Source organism: Harpia harpyja, chromosome 7, assembly GCF_026419915.1.
Source record: "Harpia harpyja isolate bHarHar1 chromosome 7, bHarHar1 primary haplotype, whole genome shotgun sequence".
Lineage (NCBI taxonomy): Eukaryota > Metazoa > Chordata > Aves > Accipitriformes > Accipitridae > Harpia > Harpia harpyja.
In genome coordinates this window covers 45,435,195-45,454,661 of record NC_068946.1, presented here as the reverse complement: position 1 = coordinate 45,454,661, position 19,467 = coordinate 45,435,195, and the positions used below count along the sequence as shown (strand labels likewise).

The window sequence follows — 19,467 nt, the reverse complement described above, 5'->3', positions numbered from 1 at the left end:
TAATCCCCGTACCACCATAACATGAGAATGACCCTTAATGATACTTTCTCAAATCGCAACTCCTTATCTTCTGCTTTTAAAGATCAAGACAAAATTTTGTATGTGTCTGCATTTCTTGCCTGTATATTGTCAGGAGGTACTATATCTCAGCACATTTGAAAATTAGATGGCTCCATACAGATTTACAATATAAGCCTAATCCTTAGCAGCAATGCTAGAAATTTTTGGTCTAGATACCTTGCAGTCTTGCATACTTAGAGGTATAGTAGCACTACTGCCCTTGAGTCTCTGAACAATGGGGACCCAGGTGTCAGGATTCTTCGTTGGCACTGTCACTATGTTTCTGCAGGTAAACCGTTCTAGTGGGAAACTTTTCTGTGTAGGTATCTATTTGCCTGACTAGTCTTATGATTTTTACAGTTTGACTTATCCAAGAGGTTTTCATTTCATTATGTTCTGCCATTTGGCTTGCAAAGAGTATGTGTTTAACAGCTCCTGTGTCAAGAACTTTCCACTGCATTGCTAAATGTCCAACATTTCTTCCTAATAGCATCATCTGTTATGTTTGCCTTCTTCCTCCACTCTCACATATTTCCAGGTCAGAGGCTACCCCGAGCCTCAGATCACGTGGTACAGAAATGGGCATCCTGTCCCAGAGGGAGACCATTATGTCATGGACCGCAGCATTCGGGGGATATTCAGCTTGGTAATCAAAGGTGTACAGGAAGGTGATGGTGGTAAATACACCTGTGAGGCTGCAAATGATGGTGGGGTTCGTCAAGTGACTGTGGAACTGACAGTGGAAGGTAAGAGGATACTTATACTGTTGTTGCGATGATTATAGAGTTTAATTAAATGAACAAGCTGGGTTAAACTGTCTGGTTAAAATCACAAATGTACACACATGCTTCCTCGCTGGTGCAAGAGTAAGATTCAATAATTGCATTTCACAGTTTAAGACATTTTGCAGGGAACTACATGTCTACAGCTAGATATAATGTGCGTTCAGTTTCAGATGTGTATGAGGATGCCCAGGTAACAAAAGACCTAGCTTTAAAGACTCTGCTTTAAACTTTGTAATTTTCATGGAAGCCACTACTCCAGACAGAAACAAAGGCCTGGAAAGTTAGCATTTTCTCTCAAGCAGTAAAAACTGTGGCAATATTGGTTGCTTCACAGCCTATCAGATAGGCACAGTGAGCCAATGGGTTTCTGGAGTTCTCCATGCATGCTTCCATTTGCTAAGCTGAACGCCTGGTTGTAATTGCATGTTTAATGTCACACAGGAAACAGCCAAGATCAAACCCAGGAATTTTTAAGAGAACATCTGCATATTAGATAGTTGCAAACTGCCAAATTTAAAATTTAAAGAGTGACACAAAGCCAGGGAAGGATGGAAATCAATTGTACTGCTTCTCTCTTTGCAATTTGGTCATGTCAGAGATCTGTTGAATATCAAAGCTTCTCAGGTCACAACTTTGTGTTGAATTCTTGAAACAAAGCAAAAATCCACAGCAGTCCTGAAACAATCAGCATTTGGGTTTATTCAGAGTCAAAATCTCTAACAGATATCCTCAGAGTACATACTGAAATATGCATAGATCTGGCATGATTGTTACTGCCTTCTGTTGTAAAAATTATGCAAAATCTCTTTTTTCCCCCTATTTTTAAGTTGTGACAACTTTTATGAGTGACAACTTGCATGGAGGTGGAGGATTTTTTAAAGCTGTTTTTATATCAGTTTTTGTGACCTCAGCTTTGCTGCAGTTTAAAAGCAATTTCATGGCAGTACCCAATGACCGAATTTCTCAGAGTTTAAGAATTACGCAGTCTTTCTTCTAAGAATCCTTCTATGCATCAAGATAGCAAAGCTCAGATTTTTTCCTGTTCTTAGCAAAGATATCTATGCGGGGCTGATTGCTACTTGAAAAAATGAGTGACTGAAACACAATGTAGTCTTTCCATCCTGCCTGGCTGTCCTATCTGACAGCAATGTAGGTGCTTATAAGGCTCTAGAACAAATATTTTTTCACAGCCATCAAAGCTGTTTGTTTCATGCTGCCACTTTGGATCTACCCCAGGTCACTACCCTTTTTTAATATGCCAAAGCTACCAGGAATGCTTTGTGCAGTAGATGGCGGTGAGCTTACACGACTTTGTACGCATCTCCCTATTGCTCACACCAGCAAGCATGATGAACTATAGTGCTTCAGAAAGAATCATTTTACAGAAAAGGTAGTCTGGGCTAGCACAGGACTAAAAAACAAATCAAGTAAAGTCAGACCTCTTTCAGAGCCCAAACCACTTTTTTTGCTATCTTAATTTGAATTAGTGCTGCACTGTAGAAATTAGACACAGCGTTTCATTCACTTGTTTAAAAATATTCTTGCATGCATAATCTGCAGTGTTGTTACTACTGAGGCCAGGGGTTAGCTGGTAACTCCGCTAAAACTTGTTTTTGAAATTGGAGAGCTTAACTTTGGGCTACAGATGACATGACCTTATACTGCAGGTGTTGCATTCCTCCTTTATGTTTGAAACCTGGAGAAATGCATATTTTACATAGTCTTTAGTATCTGTAATTCCCAATGATCTTGACAAAACTTCTGACTTCCTGTCTTTCTGTCTTATGCTTACAGGAAACTCCTTGAAGAAATACAGCCTGCCATCCAATGCCAAAACCCCTGGGTAAGAAGTCCACTGGCTTTGATATTTTTTAACAGACACCTAAATGTGTTTTGGTAAAAAAACAAGTAAAATGGCTCTTTCTAAAGAGTAACCACTTCTCTGGATTTTAAGTGCTTCTTGCATTTTGTCTTTAGCTCTGATTCACTTTGAGGGCCAGTCAAAAAGGGTTGGATTCTTATCTAGTTTTCAGCAATTCCTCACTGGAAACATATCCACAAGGCTCCTTACCTGTGCAAGAATCAGAGGTAATGGAGGAAAGCAAAGCCTGGTGATTGATGACTCAGTTCTGCACAGCATTGCATTGGAATAGAGTAACTGTTTGGCATGATTTCTCACACTTGTGAGATGGGGATAGCAAGAATGGCTGGGCTCTTGGAGGCAGTGCAGTGCCAGCTACATCAGCATCTGAAAACCAACACTTTGATATCTGTGAACTCAAATGCTCTAAGTTCAAATCTCAATTTATCCCAAGCAGAATAGCTACTATGAGAGCTGCTCTGTTAGTAAAATGGTTGAGGCTGTCAGGAAGACATAAGTAGCTTGATACAGCTACTGCTCCCTCATACTGACAGGAATTAATCTGGTTGAAAACAGAACAATCTGCTGGTATCTGCGATGTTGCACCCTCTTGTCTCTGCGCTCTGATATTCAGAAATCCTTCCCCACATCTTCCATAACCTGACAGTCTCCTCATAAAGCCAGAGCAAATACTGCTTTAAGAGTCATCAGTAAGAAAGAAAAGCAACTGAAATCAGCACTCTCTCACATATAATTTAAGTATTTCCAAGCAACACAGTGGGGAAACTGTAGTCCAGAAGAAAGGATTGTTCTGGTTTGGAATGACTTAGCAAGAATAGTTTGGAGTAACTGTTAGCAAGAATGGGTTGATGGGGTGATCTACACTGGTACACAGAAGAGCCTTCTTGCTGTCGCGTAGTTTCTGCACTTCACTAAGCACTTACAATTAAGTGAATGCCACTGTTTTAAAAGCCCCAGGCCTAATTATTCCAACAGCTGAATTCATTTCTTTATAAGTGGCTTGAATTTAAGCAGAATTATTTCTGATTTATATCCCTGGACTGTGTCACCCTGGATTATGTTTCTGATTATGTTAGTGATCAGAATACAGATAGTTAAAACTGAAGATTTTAATTTCATCATTGATATGAATATTGTTTATGTATGTTTTGAGTTTTAAAATTAACTGAGATTACAACAGTGAAAATAGTAAGTGAAACTGAGTAATCAGGAAGGCTTTTACATGATAATGTCTGTATTGCAAATGTACTACTAGAAATACACACATGCTAAATAATCAAAGCAAGAAAGGACAGGTTTTGTTATACATTCAGACTTTCCAAAGCACTATCCTAACCCATTGCATGGAGTTAGAGTGATTTTCCTCACTTTTCATTCTTATGCATTTTACTCCTATTCACTATTAATAATTTTATGGCATGGAAAGTTTATGCCTTGCATAAACAGGGAGGAGGGAAAAGAAAAAAAAATTACATTTCAGTTTGTGTTTATCTAGGAGACATCCATAAAGCTGCAGGCTAGCTAGTAGTTGATTTTCTTTTAATGCATTAGTATATGTGTATAGATACATAAATACAGAAACACCACCTAAAGATGGTCACTAAAAGACTTCTTTAATACACATTTATGCTCTTCTTCAGTGGTGGCATGAGGAAGATGACGTTAAAAGCTATCAGTTAATTATGTGATGAAGCGTTTTCCATTTTAGCATATTGCGGTCACCCTTCTCTCCCAAGACTTTTTGCTGGTCCTCTTGTCCATGTAAATCCTTTCATTATGGTATTGTCTCTTACTTAGAAACCTTGAGCTGCCTATATGGCAATCATCATGTCTTGGCAGCACCTTGGACTAAGGCAATGCAGTCACTGTTAGTATCTGACACCCGGTAGAAATGGTGAGATATTGACACATCTTACTTGCATGTGGTAAAACGCCATCTGGAAAAGAAGGCCTTGAAAATAGTTCAGTTTGCTTGAAATTAAAGGTTAAAAAAGAAAAAAAAAAAGAAATCACCATCTGCTAATGTGTGCTTTTGCTGTACCAGAGCTTCAGAGCAAAGAGTGTAAGTGTTCCCTTTGACATTAACAGACCTGAAGTTGCACCTTTTTTTTTTTTCATGCTATAATACTGCTTGATGTTTTACATTTTATGGCTGTGTAACTGAGGGATTTGGACTGCAGTCACTGATGTCACTCTAGTTTCATTCCACATGTCGTTTCCCAGCTGTGCCATCCATGTCAGTAGAGCTGGGCATTTACACTTAACAGATGTTCACCTGGGATGAGTGTACTTTGGTTTTGTGCCCTTTTCATGTTTGCTTTGCAAACATTGTAGTGAATGAGATTCCAAACAGAAGCCTTCCCCAAACAAAAAATATTTACTAGGACATGTCAGAAATGTTGCAAAACCAAGTTGCTGATTCATAAACCAGAAATTACTGTGTCATTGCACACAAAGTCAAAACAAATTGCATGATAAAGAACTGTGAACAGTGAACAAGTATGCACAAATAATTTATTAGGAGGCAATTAAGAAACAGAAAATGGGAAAAACTAAATGAATGCAGTGTTTCCCATCATTTGGTTTGCCCAGCTCTGCTTATAAGCAATTGAAATTGTCCCCAATATCTGTTATGTGATTTATGTGTATGCTGGATGAGGGTGTGTAGCATCATACTATTCAGTTGCATGAGGAGTCAAGAGCAGTCATCATCAGCATTTCCATTTTTTCCACTGGCCAAAAAAATATCATGTAACTACAATCTTGAGTACCACCAATTACATACCCTTGTTGGCAGACTACTGGTCTAAAACGCTTCCTGAAGTGTGCTCTAACCATGACAGCTTCCAGTTCTTCTGTAAACCCAGGATGTCAATTGCCTTTCCAGGGGAAGACTTACTGTTCCATCTGTGGAGCATAGGCCAAGCATCTGGGGAGAGAGTCCACCCAAGTTTGCTACAAAACCTAATAGAGTTGTTGTGCGCGAAGGCCAAACAGGCAAATTCTCATGTAAAATAACAGGACGACCTCAGCCTCAAGTAACTTGGTTTAAGGTATGATTTCCAAAAAAAATAGTGTTTTCTTTCTCTTTTGAAATTTTGTGACTTGAAAGGATGAAATGCACTTGCCGCTGCAAATTATCATGGCGAGAATTTACATACAAGGAGAGACATATTATTCCTCATTTTTATGCTGAATGAACTCACAAAAGGCAATAGCATTCCTCCTCAGTATAAACTTCTCCCTTATCTGTCTCATTGTTGAAAATATTTGTACAAAATATCACCTGAAAGCACGAAACAAGATCCAGGTTCCATTAGAAAAATAGCGAGTATGGGACATACTTGCCCAAAGACCTTACTAACTAGATAAAAGAAATAGACAAAGGATAGAAAATGTGGATATTATCATCTCTGTTTTATAGAGAAGGTCTGCAGGGATTTAATGCTTTGACAGTGGTTACAGAGGAGTCTTTGACAGCTGTGAAAATCACAGCTGTATTTCCCAAGTTCCATGTCAGTGTCTCAGTCATCAACTGCCTTTTCTGTATCACTCACATTGGGTTTTACCTGTATATTAGAATGAAGATGATGTTTGCAAAGAAATGAAATTGTATTGAAAAGAAAATTAACTGTTTAGGAATTAACAGATATGATTGGGTTTTGGTATGCACGATTGTTTTTGCAAATAAAAAAAATATCCAAGGCTGATGAACAGCAGTTCAATGGTTTCAGTCTGACCTCTGCTAAAACAGTGGTAGCAGAGAAGTGTCTGACATAAAATAAAGGAGATCTGAGCTGTCAACTTCAGATCTGCAATAAAACTGGGAATTTTGAACATCTGTCATTTACAAAAAAAGCGTTATAAATGAGTGATATTTAAAATTCATTAGACTATTAAAAAAGCATTGAAGACTTAAGTCCTAGTGCCCCCTTTGGGCATACACAAGATCTCGAACCACTTTTTTTTGTTAGTAAGGAGAGAGCTTTCATGTGATAGTTAAATATTACACTGATTAGGCCATCTTTACTGAAACAATTAGCACTTTAGAGAATTACAATTACTTTCTTTAATTTGGGAAAAGAAATATATGACTGCTCTGTTGGCATCCTGCTCCACTTCAGCCTTCAACAGACAGTTGCCTTATGTATAGTAAAAACAAAACAAAACAAAACAAAACTTTTCTCAGAGCTTTTATTTTTTTCTGGTGTCTCCAGGTTTTCTGGGAGGAGGGGGAAAGAAACCACAAAACCCCCAGAAAACTGCTTATAGGGCAGGGAAATACTTCCAAGTCATAGTCTGCTTAATTCCAGACTTATCCTAGTTGTCTGTAATACAAGAATGCCAGGGTACTTCTCAGAAAACAAGCAGCCTCTTGCTGTGGAAGTACTCGCAAAGACATCTCCTTCAGCTGGCAGCTCCATCTAGAGTCTGCTTCTCCCTCTAGCTGCCATCAGTTCTTTTGGGCCTGCTGGCTCTCTAGGCAGTCTGCAATGCAGCTGCTCCACAACAGCCTGCTTCCAGTCCCACCAGACTCACTCCGGTTTTCCAGCCATGCAACTCAGTGCAAAACAAGATTTGTCATTCAGTTCTCTTTGTTCAGGGCTGCATGGTAAACAGCAAGTAGGGACTAGCAATCCAGCACCTTGGATCTATACTTTGGTACTTCTTCATACATGTTTTTGCAGTTTATTAGAGGTTATATTATATATTTTGCTATTGATTGTCAGCTTCTATAATGTGTTATTCTATAAACTGGCATTCATTGTCTGATCAAATGAATTAAGTATGCAAAGTTCTTGTTGTTAGCAGCTCCATGAGTTCTGTTCATATTTATGTCCTTCAAAAACATATTTCAATATTTGCAGGTCTGCATATACTATTCCGTAAAATACGATAGGTGTGTTGTTCAGAGGTTCAGTAGTCATACCATTGCTGGCCTGCAGACACCCAGTCCAGTCTCTTGAGCTTATCCTCAATCCATCACTTTTGACTAAATTGGTTTTCTTTAGGCTTTCATAATACTATTTTAGCACCTATTTTGAGCAACATGAAGCTGTCTTTCAAGAATTCATATGCTTTGTAAAGGGCAAATGTGTTGTTGCTCTTTATCAGAGTTTTATTGGCAGGTGGTTGTTGTGAAGCCTGTTTTTGCATCCCTATTCTTAAGGCATGGATTAACAGGTAATCATGCATGTGCTTTGGCTAGCTGCAAACAAGCTCAGGCCCATAATGCTTCTGGTCATGTCAGGATGGCACTGCAGGGTCCTGCTGAGTGGTAGGTATTTCAGCTCTGCCTCAGCATCATGGACCACATCTGGCTAGTGCAGAGCCAACACATGACCACCTTCCATACAGCATGGAAGCTTTATAAACAATTAAAATTGCACTTTTCAGAACTAATGAATAACCTTTTGTGTAAATGTCTTACTCTGTTTATTGTTTTCATTCCCCTTTTCTTACTCGTTAAGTTGGAAAGAACAGAAGCTTCTAAGGTATCACCACCAAACCCCTGGCTTGAAATAGCTTTTTTAAATTCAAATAGGACTTAGAGCACCTAGATAGCAGTGAGTTGATGGAGACTTCAGGAATGACAGTGTCTGAAAACACTGTAGTGTTTCCCAAATGTTTAATGACCAAAGCCCTACAAATCATAGATTTGTATGCTTTTCCTTCCTAAACTTAGGATAGGAAAAGCTGTGGTGCCTGATAGCAAGGGACTCCTTTAATGGCTACTGCTGAAGCAGAAGCACTGATTTGCTCACAAATGAAGTGTTGGTCAATTATTTCATAGAATTTAAAAGCAAAAATTGTCATTCTGATCACCTAATCTATGTAACATAGCGTATAGAACTACATGCATTTCTTCCTGCCTCAAAGCCGTACCTTTTGATTTAACTCCAGTGTAGCACTGCAAAGGAGCTGTGTCTCAGCAATGCCTCTTAATGTATGCCTAGTGCCTTCTGCCAGCCTGACCTGGCCACAGATAAGGTCCTCTTATGCAGAATTTTTCCAGTTCCTGAAGTGATACAGCATAAAGGAGCTATTGAGGGAGAGAGAACTACTCCCCAGCTTGGAAGTTTTTGCTTAAAAGTGTGATCTTTGACATGAACAAACATGAACAGAAAACTGGGTTGAGCCCACATACTGTGAAAAGAAATTTTTCTAGGAATATGGACATAGTAAATAATGAAAAGCCCAAACCGAACTGACATGAGTGGGTGGCAAAATGCAGGGAAAAACAGCCTCCTGAAGATATGAATTATAGAACTTTTGGACACAGTTTTTTGTTTATACCATCTGAATATTATTCACAGAAGGAATTTGGCTAAAAGATAGGAGAAAGGCATTTTGACCTGACGTTTTACCAAAACATTTCTTGCTCCCCTTCTCTTATGAATAGTTAGCTGTCTCATATTGTCTTGTGATATTTGCAGGGTGATATTCAGTTGCAGCAAAATGAGCGTTTCAACATGTTTGAGAAAACAGGCATCCAATTCTTGGAAATCCAAAATGCTCAGCTTGCTGATTCAGGAATTTACACGTGCACAGTGGTAAACAGCGCTGGGAAGGCATCTGTGTCTGCAGAGCTCACCGTTCAAGGTACAGCAAAGAGTTTACAGGAGAGAGCACAAGTGAATAAGAGACATTCCTTTAAAATATCTTTGCTTGTGTTCTCAGTATAAGCATTCGCTTTTTCCCATTATCTTCCTCTGTCTTCATTAAATAATACTGTGATAGCTTACAGCATGCTACATCTGAAAACTTTGTGTTGGTTCAATGGGAAAAAGGCTATCCAAATGCTTTGTAACAACTTTCTCTAAAACCAACTTTTCACTTTTACTGTGGTTTTTACCTCCATATGTTTTGAATATAGGTTTTAAATTCAGCGAATGGAAACCTTGCACTTGTCACTATAATCAGTAATAAATTTTGTATTTATTGAGTATCAACACCAGATGCACCTTTATACCAGCTCCCTTTTGGGAAACAAAATTGTATCTGTATTTGTAGAACCAGGAAAGTAAAGTAAAGGAGCATAACCCTAAACTGTAAGAGAAAAAAACCAGCTTAATGAGATTAAAATTCAGGCTTCTCAACTCCCAGCCCTGCCTATTTCACTGCTGTTAAAGGAAATAAATGTCTTTATATAAATAATTTAGGATGTTCTATTCCATATAGGCATTACCATATGCGGTTCATTTTGCAGTTTGATGCTTCTTAGGGTGCCCTTTGCAGCAGGCTCAAAATCATACAACCTTCAGCAACCACACTAAAGAGGAATTTCATCAGTCAGTGGGTAAGCAGTCACTGGACCCAATTAAATAATTAAATCAATAGTTGCTGGCTTCAGCTGCAGTCATAAGATCAGCGGGTTACATATGCACCCGGCAGTGAATTTTTTGATGCAAGATTTTTGGGTTCACATCAATGGTGTCATTCTGTAAGATACCAAGAGTATAAATAAGAGGATTTACATTTGGGATCCTCAGAACCACAACTAGCTTTTACCACTTAAAGCTGTACTTTTTATCTCTAAGTTCCAATCTGATGAAGCTATTGTAGAAGGAGCTTCTACAGATTGCCTATTCAACTGATGTTTTATAGAAAGGGCCATTTTGTTCAATAAGCCTTTTTTTAAACATGAAACTTGATCCTTACTTGCTCTCCCTGAAACGGTGAGCTTTCTGTTGTGTAATGGGTACATCTGCCTTGAGAGATGATGCGGAACTGGGGTCACAAAGTCAGTTGTGGTATATGTTTGCTTCAGATGCTGACCACATCTCTGAATAATGTGGGCATTCTTTCTTGGATTAGTACAGGTCAGTAAAAAGGGCACTCTTTTGCAATGTACTTGACTAATCAGATGATTCCACTTACCTAACCACAATATATAATACCTAATTCTTTCATTATCAATTAAATCGGGTCATAGGAGTTGCTGCAAGATGCTATCAGACAATCAAGTGGCTCAGAATTAATACATTTTCTTTTAAATCCATCCAATCTCATATATAGATAAGCTTGTTCCAAGAGCTACATTTTTCCCCCAACTTCCCATAGTGGAAACTGGAGAGGGAGGGGGAAAATGTTCTTTTAATTGACAGGGTTGCATGGTATTGTCTTGTCTGCAACCGGTAGTTATTCAGCTTCCTCTTCTGCATTCATCCAGTCTCTTTTCAGCTTTAATTTTTATGTGAAGAATTTCTGTTACTTTTTATTGACAGGTTTATTGAAGAGAGGTCAATGGGTTATTTCCCTCTCTCACTGCAACTTTTGTGTGTGTGTAAATAGATTCTTTTGGTCACTCTGAATGGTGCGGCAAGTCCAAGCATTTAGATGTGGATTTTTCCTTGCAAAACACAGTGGAAATCAGGGTATCATCCATCACATGTTTTTGTCTTTTCCCTGAGGCAAAGACACTGAAAGCATTTTTATGGAGTACTTGTTGATGACTTGCAAAATTCATTATCTTGCAGATTCTTTATTACATGTCTTTCTACTGTAGTTTCTAGTCTCACAGCTGACAACAGCATAGATGCAACTTTGATCTGACCAGGAGAAAACAGGCTGCATCCTGTAATGTTAACTAGGGAAAATGAAGAGGTGTGGCTGGCACTTGATCTGGAGTGGTACTTCTCTCCTCCCAACTATTTATTATCTCATGCTGCCCCCAAGAGAAACAAATACTGTCAAGGTTTGGGGGAATGCATGGAGGATTACATACATATGAACTAAGAGACTGACTATGGGCAAATATGTGCTCAGTTATATCAATGCAGCTGATGAGGTACCTTGGCAGATCAATAGCCAATTCCCAGCCATGTTCCCAGATTTCCTGGTGGTGTTGCAAAGTGAAGAAATGTGATATATCAGTTTTTGTGTTATTCATGTTAAACATGATAATACTTGCTACACAGCAAATGAGTTAACAGGTGGGCTCAGGTTTTGGGAGTTTTTACTGCTTTTAATTTGGGTTTGTGTTTTAGCCAGAAGACAGCTGCAGTTTCACTGTGGGCATGCTCAGGTGTAATACAGAAGTTTTGCCTTTCTCCACTTCCACAAGCTCTGTGGAGTTCCCATAAGATGTGATTAGCCGCCTCCCAGTTGGAATCTCTTCCTTGCTTCTCTCCCCCAACAAGGAGCCTTTGAGGCTTACAGACTCTTTAGTTCTCAAGGGACATGAAAACTTAGTTGACCAGCAATGTCTCAAAATGGACCAAGACCTCTTTGTGTTTCAGCTGAGCAGCTTGCTGTTGTCCATATCGAATTTCAGGTGTGGTGATAGTCAGTCTTGACCTCAAGGGTTTGAAAATATGAAAAGTGAGGGTTCTTAAGTATATTCTTTGCTTAAAATCTCTCAAATTTACGGAATTGTGTACAGTATTGTATGTTACCTGTTTTGTTCTTTTTTTATTTCAGGTCCAGATAAGACTGACACATATGCTCAGCCACCATGGTATGTTTTTACTGGAGTACTTTCTCACAACATTTAATTGCAGTGCACAAATTTTGACATTTACTGCATGAGCCTTCCTTACAAAGTGGTAAATCTTTTTGGGTCAGTCTGTATTTGGAAGTTGGAAAATGTTTACTTGGAATGAGATTCTCTCTTACTGCCAAATTCAGCTGCTCTGGTAGACTCCTGTGAAATAGTTGGTGGAACTGGTGGCAACACTGTGAAGTACAGACTTCTGGTCTGGTTCAGAAAGACAAAATTTAGATGGCTTTATGCTTACTGTTCCCATGTAACCAAATAGTTATATAAACTGATCAAAACCTACGTGAGGAGAAGTTATGCTCTGTACCAATTGGTCAAACTTCCTTTTTGGAGTCAAAAACCTGCATGGATCTTGACAGTACTGAGCTGGTTGTTCTTTGCTGTCATAAGCAAAACATGGTCTGGCCATGGTCTTTGCTGTTTTCTGAAAATACGTACAAAAGTATGGGTAAAGTAACAAGGAACAAAAACCAAATCATATTATAGGGGTTTATCAAGATTTTTAAAGTTAAATGACTATAATTTTTAAAAAAATTGTAAAATGGCTTTTCTTCATGAATAAAAAATACAGAAATTAAATACTCTAAGATAACTGTGTAAGACACTTTCATGAAGGCCAGTTGCTTTACAGTCTTCAGGGTGTTTAAACTGTCCTCACATGCCCTGGATGGGATTTCAAAATGGCATGTTTACATTGTCCTAACTCCATGTCCACTGCAAAGTGGATCTGAAAATGCTGTGCTACACTGTTTTTCAGGTATGTGTCATTTTTAGGAACATACTTTAAAATAAGTTCAGTGTATATGAAACTGTGCAGCTCTACGGAACCCATGTACTGGCTTCTTCAGAGTAGTTTTGTCTCCTCCATTGTTTATTCACAAAAAAAGACATATTTTGTAAAATGTAAAAATCTTACAGTTGTAACTGAAAATCTCATAGGTGTTATTTCTCTAATACATTTAACTCTGGCTGAAGAAAGTACCACAGGAAATATCCTGAATCTCCCTGAGAGAATAAGTCAATGGCTCTAATTATAGCAAAACAGAGCTGGGCTAGAAATTACTTCCCGTATTTCAAATATGTTCCAATTCTGCCTTTGAATAATACTTTGGAATTGTGAGACACAGACACTGTGCTCTACAGGTAATAGCTTAGTGGTCAGAGCAGTGAACTTCAATGAAGGAAACTTAGATTCAAGTCCCCAGTTAGTCAGCTACTCCTGTGCCCCCAAAGTACTGTGCAGAAGATCGATTGTAATTCTGAGAATCTCTTCCTAGTAAAACCATGGCTGATATTGTTACGTCCAGTCAATTGATTTTTTTTTTTTTTTGACAACACCCCCTCTCCCTCCCTTAGACTTCAGTCAAGTTTCCTCATCAGTCCTCTTTTCAAACCACCTAAATTACAAGACACCATAACTAGAAATAGCAAATTCACTGCACAGTTTACATTTTCATTTCCCTTTAGGGAACTATTTTATGTGACGTTTTGAACTATAACTATATGTGGGCTCAATTTATTAAAGCATGAAGTAGTGTTACATCATGGTCATTCCAGGGTCTCATGTAATTGCTCTCTATCTAAAGCAGTGTATGCAAGGTTAGTGTCTGACTCACAAAACATGTTAAAACCTGAGCAATGGATTTGTATCCAGAAACTCCTCAGCTGAGACAGTGTCTGAGCACTGATGACATTTTATGAAGCTTTTCACTCCACCTCTTTCATCCATGTACTTAATCTGTGTGAAGGAAACTAAAGGCTCATTAGTTCACCTTCTTGTTAAGGGTTTGTACATTTATATCATTGCTGATAATAATGATTAGTCTTCATACAGTGTCATATATCTGTAAACTTATCATTTTCCTTCAGCATGCCATCAAAACCAACAACACTTGCTGTTAAAGCTGTTGAAAATTCAGAATTCAAACAGGCAACTAGCAATGGGATTGCTAAAGAGCTAAAATCCAGCAGCACTGAACTCATGGTCGAAACCAAAGACAGAGTGTCAGCAAAGAAAGAGACCTTTTACATCGCCAGAGAAGCCAAAGACAGTATGCAGGGACAGCACCAAGAAGCCAATGCAGTGTCTCCTCAAGAACCTAAAGAAGCAAAAAAGGGATCTCAGGTCTTGCAGAAAACTTCAAGTACCATCACACTACAAGCTGTGAAACTGCAACCAGAACCAAAGGCAGAACCTCAGGCCACTTTCATCAGACAGGGTGAAGACAGGAAAAGGGCTGTGCAGCCCCTGATGTCAGCTCAGCAAACCCTATCTCTGACAGGGCAAGTCAGTCCAAGGAGTAGAGAAGCAGAAAACAGATCTGGAGCCCAGCAGGCTGTAATGGAGGAGAAGAAGGAGGCTCTGGGAATTCCCCCTCAGTTTGAGAGTCGTCCACAGAGCCTGGAAGCATCAGAAGGCCAGGAGATTAAATTCAAGAGCAAAGGTAAAGGGATGAAAGTTATCAGAGCCCTGGGGTTAGTCAGGTTCCCTTTCTGTGTGGGGAAGCGGGGAAGCAATTCCTTCTTCAATGCAAGTTGTTGTCCTCCTAAAGCATTTTGGAAATAGATGCAGAATCTCATGCTGTTTCCACGATACTCTTCTCAATGAAATTTTCAAATCATTCCATACTGTAGTGTCCATCCCTCCTCTCATTTGGGGTTTCCCCAGATGTAATCAATGCCGCTCTTTCTAGGAGGTAGTTATAGGGACTCCTCCATCATGAGGGTGCAAGAGAGAAAATGGATGGTATGCTTTCCAGAACTCTAATTAGTTATATTGCCCTTGAGCCAAAAAATTGATCAGATAAGAAACTACAGTCAATCACTGCATTTCCCTTGCAGCATCTACTTTTACCCCTCATATTTGGTCAACCCAGTGCTGATCTGAGTGCTTCCTAACAGCTGAAATGATAAAGTCAGAATGAAAAGGGAGGTTTAGAGTTTGCTCCACAGAATTTGACCAGGTTTCAACCTCCCAGAAAAGTAATGAGAGCTGCATTTTGCTGAATCCAGGGAGTAGATTTGGAACACTTCTCTTTTTTTATTACAATTTTAGTAGAAAATAATTTTGAAGCATTTTTCTGCTTTTTTTTTTAAATAACATTTGCACTTTAAAGTGTTCCCATGAGTGTGAGAGAAATTGTTTTTTATGTCCCTGGAGGAAAAAAAAAATCATAACAAAACCATGGTAATTTATTTCATTTCTTGATAGTTCTTGCCCCATGAATAAAGAATACAGTTTATATCACAAGCCCAGAGAGTAAGGAAGGGAGAATATATTCCAAAGATCCTGGCACTTTTTGAATAGTTTATTTTTCAGGTATATTAGTACTAAGAACGTGGATTGTTTTCCATCAGAGCATCTCAAAAACTTTGCAAGGTTTAACTAATTCATGATCCTGTTTGGTTGGGAAATGTAGTCCCTATTGTACAGAAACCAAGGAGATCATTCAGTTCTTATTGAAGCCAGTGAATGCCTTTTCATTTGACTTTGGACCCAAAGTGCAAACTCTTATATGCCAAGGGAAGTCGTCTGTAGGGAAGTTACAGTGGAATGTCCCTAATGCGCTTTAATAAGTAATCCGAGAAACTCTCTTTCCTGAGAATCCTCTCTGCAAAGGGTGACCAGGCTTGCTTTCACAGGAACCTCTGCTTCCCGGCTGCAATGGACAATGGAAATGCTATTAAACCCTTAAGGAGGCTTCTGCCTGCCAGGTTGTCAGCTCAGCATGCTTCTGGGTCTGTAAGGTTACTACAAAGCACCCAGGTTCTCTGGTATTTCAGGGCTTGATTCCCTCCCCCTCTCCGGCCCCAGCTTTTGGAGGTTCTCCCACCTCCACTGTTCTTCACTAACTGTGGATTCTAATGTGCTCCTTCTCTGCTGAGCAGGAAAGGTAATCTTTCCTGGATAATAACTTCTGGTTTCTAGTGGAGAAAATTTGCAGGAAAAGGACATTTCCTGCTTTCCGATGTATGCAATGGGCATTCCATTTTTTGCCCCATTTATGGGTGTAATGGTAACCTACACCCTTCCAAATTTTTATGGATTTGGAGCTGGATTTAGGGACTGCTTTTTTTTTTTTTTTTTTTTCTCAAAAAGAAGGAATTCCTTGTTTCCCTATTTCTAGTCACTTGTATCTGGTGGGGTCTTGCTTCTAGGTAAGAGTTCCTCTTCTTGATGTCCCTCCCCTATCCTTGTATTTTCTCCATTCAGAAAAGTTTCCTGCAGTATATCATATGTCTTTGTTGCAGATATTCCTGCTATCTTTTACTGTCTGTACCTTCCTCCGGGTCTGAGCACTCTTGCTATAAGGAAATAGGTAGAGCTGGAAAGGAACATCAACAAGATGGAAGCCCCAGAGGGCCTTGTTTGCTGAAAATAAGTGAAGGATGGGGTGGGGGATCTTTTCTGGTATTCTTTCCTAACCTCTCCTCTTTGCTTATTGTAGCAACTGCCCCATGAAGCCCAGACCTCCCTCAGCACTACCAGAAGCCAAATCTGGTTTTCTATAGCTCTGACACAGGCAAAGCAGGCAGTGAAGCCACAGCAGTTTTGCGTCTGCTCCCTGAAAGTTTACTGTTCTAGGAAGCTGCTTTGCCTACACCTGGGCCCTAGTCTGGAAAAAAATACCCAGAATCACAGAATGTTTGAGGTTGGAAGGGACCTCTGGAGGTCAGCTGGTTCAACACCCCTGCTCATGCAGTGTCACCTAAAGCAGGTTGTCCAGGACAATGTCAAGGTGGCTTTTGAATATCTCTAGGGCAGGAGACTCCACAACCTCTCTGGGCAACCTGTGCCAGTGCTTAGTAACCCTTACAGTAAAAAAGTGTTTATGTTCAAACAGAACCTCCTGTGTTTCAGTTTGTGCTCATTGCCTCTGGTCCTACCACTGGACACCACAGAAAAGAGCCTGGCTCTGTCTTCTTTACACCCTCCCTTCAGATATTTATATACATTGTTGAGATTCCCCTCGAGCCTTCTCTTCTCCAGGCTGAACAGTCCCAGAATAAACAACCTCAGTGGTAGGTACCATGGATTGCAAAGTACTGCTAGGTGCTCAGAGAAACCAACTTAGCAAGGTAGGAAGGAATGGGGAGAAATTTCTTTTTTTCTCCTCTAATATCACATCCGTTTTGTCTGTGACTTTTAGAGCAACAATTTTCAGGTAGAAGTGCTTGGGGGGTTTTAAGTTACCAAATATTTGTTATTTTAAAAGATGGACTGGCCAAGAGGTTTTGGAAGATCAGGAATATCAAACTGTCTATTTGAAAATAGTTTTGTGTATTACTTGCTCATTAAGGTTTATATAATTATGTATGTGTAAATTATACCTAATTTACACTAAAGCAAATAATGGAATTACACTAAGGGGAATACCTGTTCATAAAAATTCAAAGACCTGATTGTCTAGTTTCAGGGAAACCAAAACCAGATGTGGAGTGGTTCAAAGAAGGTGAATCTATTAAAGCTGGAGAGGATGTCCAAATATATGAAGAAGATGGAATTCATTGCCTATGGTTAAAGAAAGCCTGCTTGGGGGACAGTGGATCTTATAGCTGTGCAGCTTTCAACCTCAAGGGCCAGACTTCCACCAGCTGGTTGTTAACTGTCAGAAGTAAGTTCTTGTGAGCCCATCTGCACTTTGAAAACTGTGGCTGGGCTTTTCTAAGCTGTCAGAAGGTGGTGACTACAAAATTTCTACTGCGACTTCTCAATGCAGGTTAATTCTGATTCCTAGCTCTGTGAATAATGTGGTGTGGCATAGCTGGAAAGCCATTTTCTGAATCAGTTTCCCTTCTGACCTTTTGTTCTTGTTGTTTGTATAGCCAAAACCATCTCATTGAATGTTTTGTACACAGGGAGGCCTGTTCTCCACTGACGTTTTCTATTAATGCTTGTATTTCATACAGGTTGCCAAAGATTTTATTGTTGTTCTGCATTCAGTTCTTTTGGAGTTGCTTAGCATTTCTATAGGACACTGCATATCTGAAATGTTTTGCAAGCACAAAGCAATCCTGTGCAGTAAAGTGGGTAAGAAGAAAAGTGAAGGAATGAGAATTGCATTCTGCTAAATTCAAGTACACCTCCCAGTGACAAATTATTTTGAGCTTGAAGGCACTGTCTTACTGGTCTGGTTGAAATATTTGTTGGCCTCTTAGCAAATCCTAACCTCAATTCTAATCTTTTCACCTGGTTTTAGGTTTTGTCCTGGAGCTATGATCATGATTATGCAACATTCCTCTATTTGCTGTGCCTGAGGTTAAACCAGGATACCCAAGATACTCTCCTTCTGTCTCATGAGAGACCTGTAAACTGCATCCTTAAGTCACCCTGTTTCACTGCCAGCCAGGGGAAATTTGGGAGAGGGACTGGGAGAAGACAGACAAAAGGAGAGAAGAATTAGCCTTCCTGTTCTTTGTGCTGAGCTCTCTGGTACTGTTGCATACATTTCTAGCGATTGGCTGCAAATGGTGGATTCTGGCATAGAAAACCACCACCTAAGATACAGCTTGAGAGCTGGAAACACCTGCCTCTTAGATTATAGAAGAACCCCTTCTTTATACCAGTCCATTGCTCAAAATGATTTCTATTTCCCAATAAAACATTTCACCATGGTTTTGATTCTTTTTTTTTTTTTTTTGCTTGTTTACATGGGATGAAGCTGTTAGCCCAGCCATGTCAGCTAAGCATACCTAGAAAAAATCACTAAGTGGTAAAGATAATTTTGTCAATTTGGGTTAAAGGAACTGTTTTCATTTTGGTTTTAAAGGGCCTAAAGTTCAAGAGGTTGCTCCATGCTTTTCCAGTGTCTTGAAAGGATGCACTGTGAGTGAAGGGCAAGACTTTGTGCTGCAGTGCTGTGTAGGAGGCGTACCTGTGCCTCAGATCACATGGCTTCTCAATGGTAAGGAATCCCCTGGTCTGCAATACACACATGCACACACTTACATCCACAGTCTCAAATGCTGCTCTGATCAGTACATAGCAAGGCTGTGAATAGTGCACAAAGCACACTAAATCACGTAACGGAATCTACTAGAATATTTGAAGAAAATCAGTTTATATGCACATAATATGCAGGAAGGGTGGCTTTCTTGAGCATTCTGTCTTATTGCAGTTTTCCAGTATGTCCAGCAGGGGACTCTGGTGACAAGATTGTACGCAGATGGGTTTCCTGGGTTTTGTTTAACACAGCTTCTCACCACGCAGCAATAAAACCTGTGTTACTACTGTGTCC

General features: G+C 39.5%; 1 protein-coding gene across 5 annotated transcripts in view; it reads left to right on the top strand.

Moving 5' to 3' along the window:
* Positions 1–19,467, top strand: part of MYLK (myosin light chain kinase) — a 224,632-nt gene that overhangs the window by 91,662 nt on the left and 113,503 nt on the right. For 4 of the 5 annotated variants that reach the window (XM_052792708.1, XM_052792705.1, XM_052792703.1 and 1 more), the window contains 8 exons: positions 599–806; positions 2,640–2,688; positions 5,615–5,780; positions 9,165–9,330; positions 12,151–12,187; positions 14,099–14,673; positions 17,641–17,844; positions 19,000–19,134. In XM_052792708.1, the coding sequence (XP_052648668.1) occupies positions 599–806; positions 2,640–2,688; positions 5,615–5,780; positions 9,165–9,330; positions 12,151–12,187; positions 14,099–14,673; positions 17,641–17,844; positions 19,000–19,134 (1,540 nt within the window). The remainder of the gene's footprint in view (positions 1–598; positions 807–2,639; positions 2,689–5,614; positions 5,781–9,164; positions 9,331–12,150; positions 12,188–14,098; positions 14,674–17,640; positions 17,845–18,999; positions 19,135–19,467) is intronic. The other variant, XM_052792704.1, reaches the window with a different exon arrangement.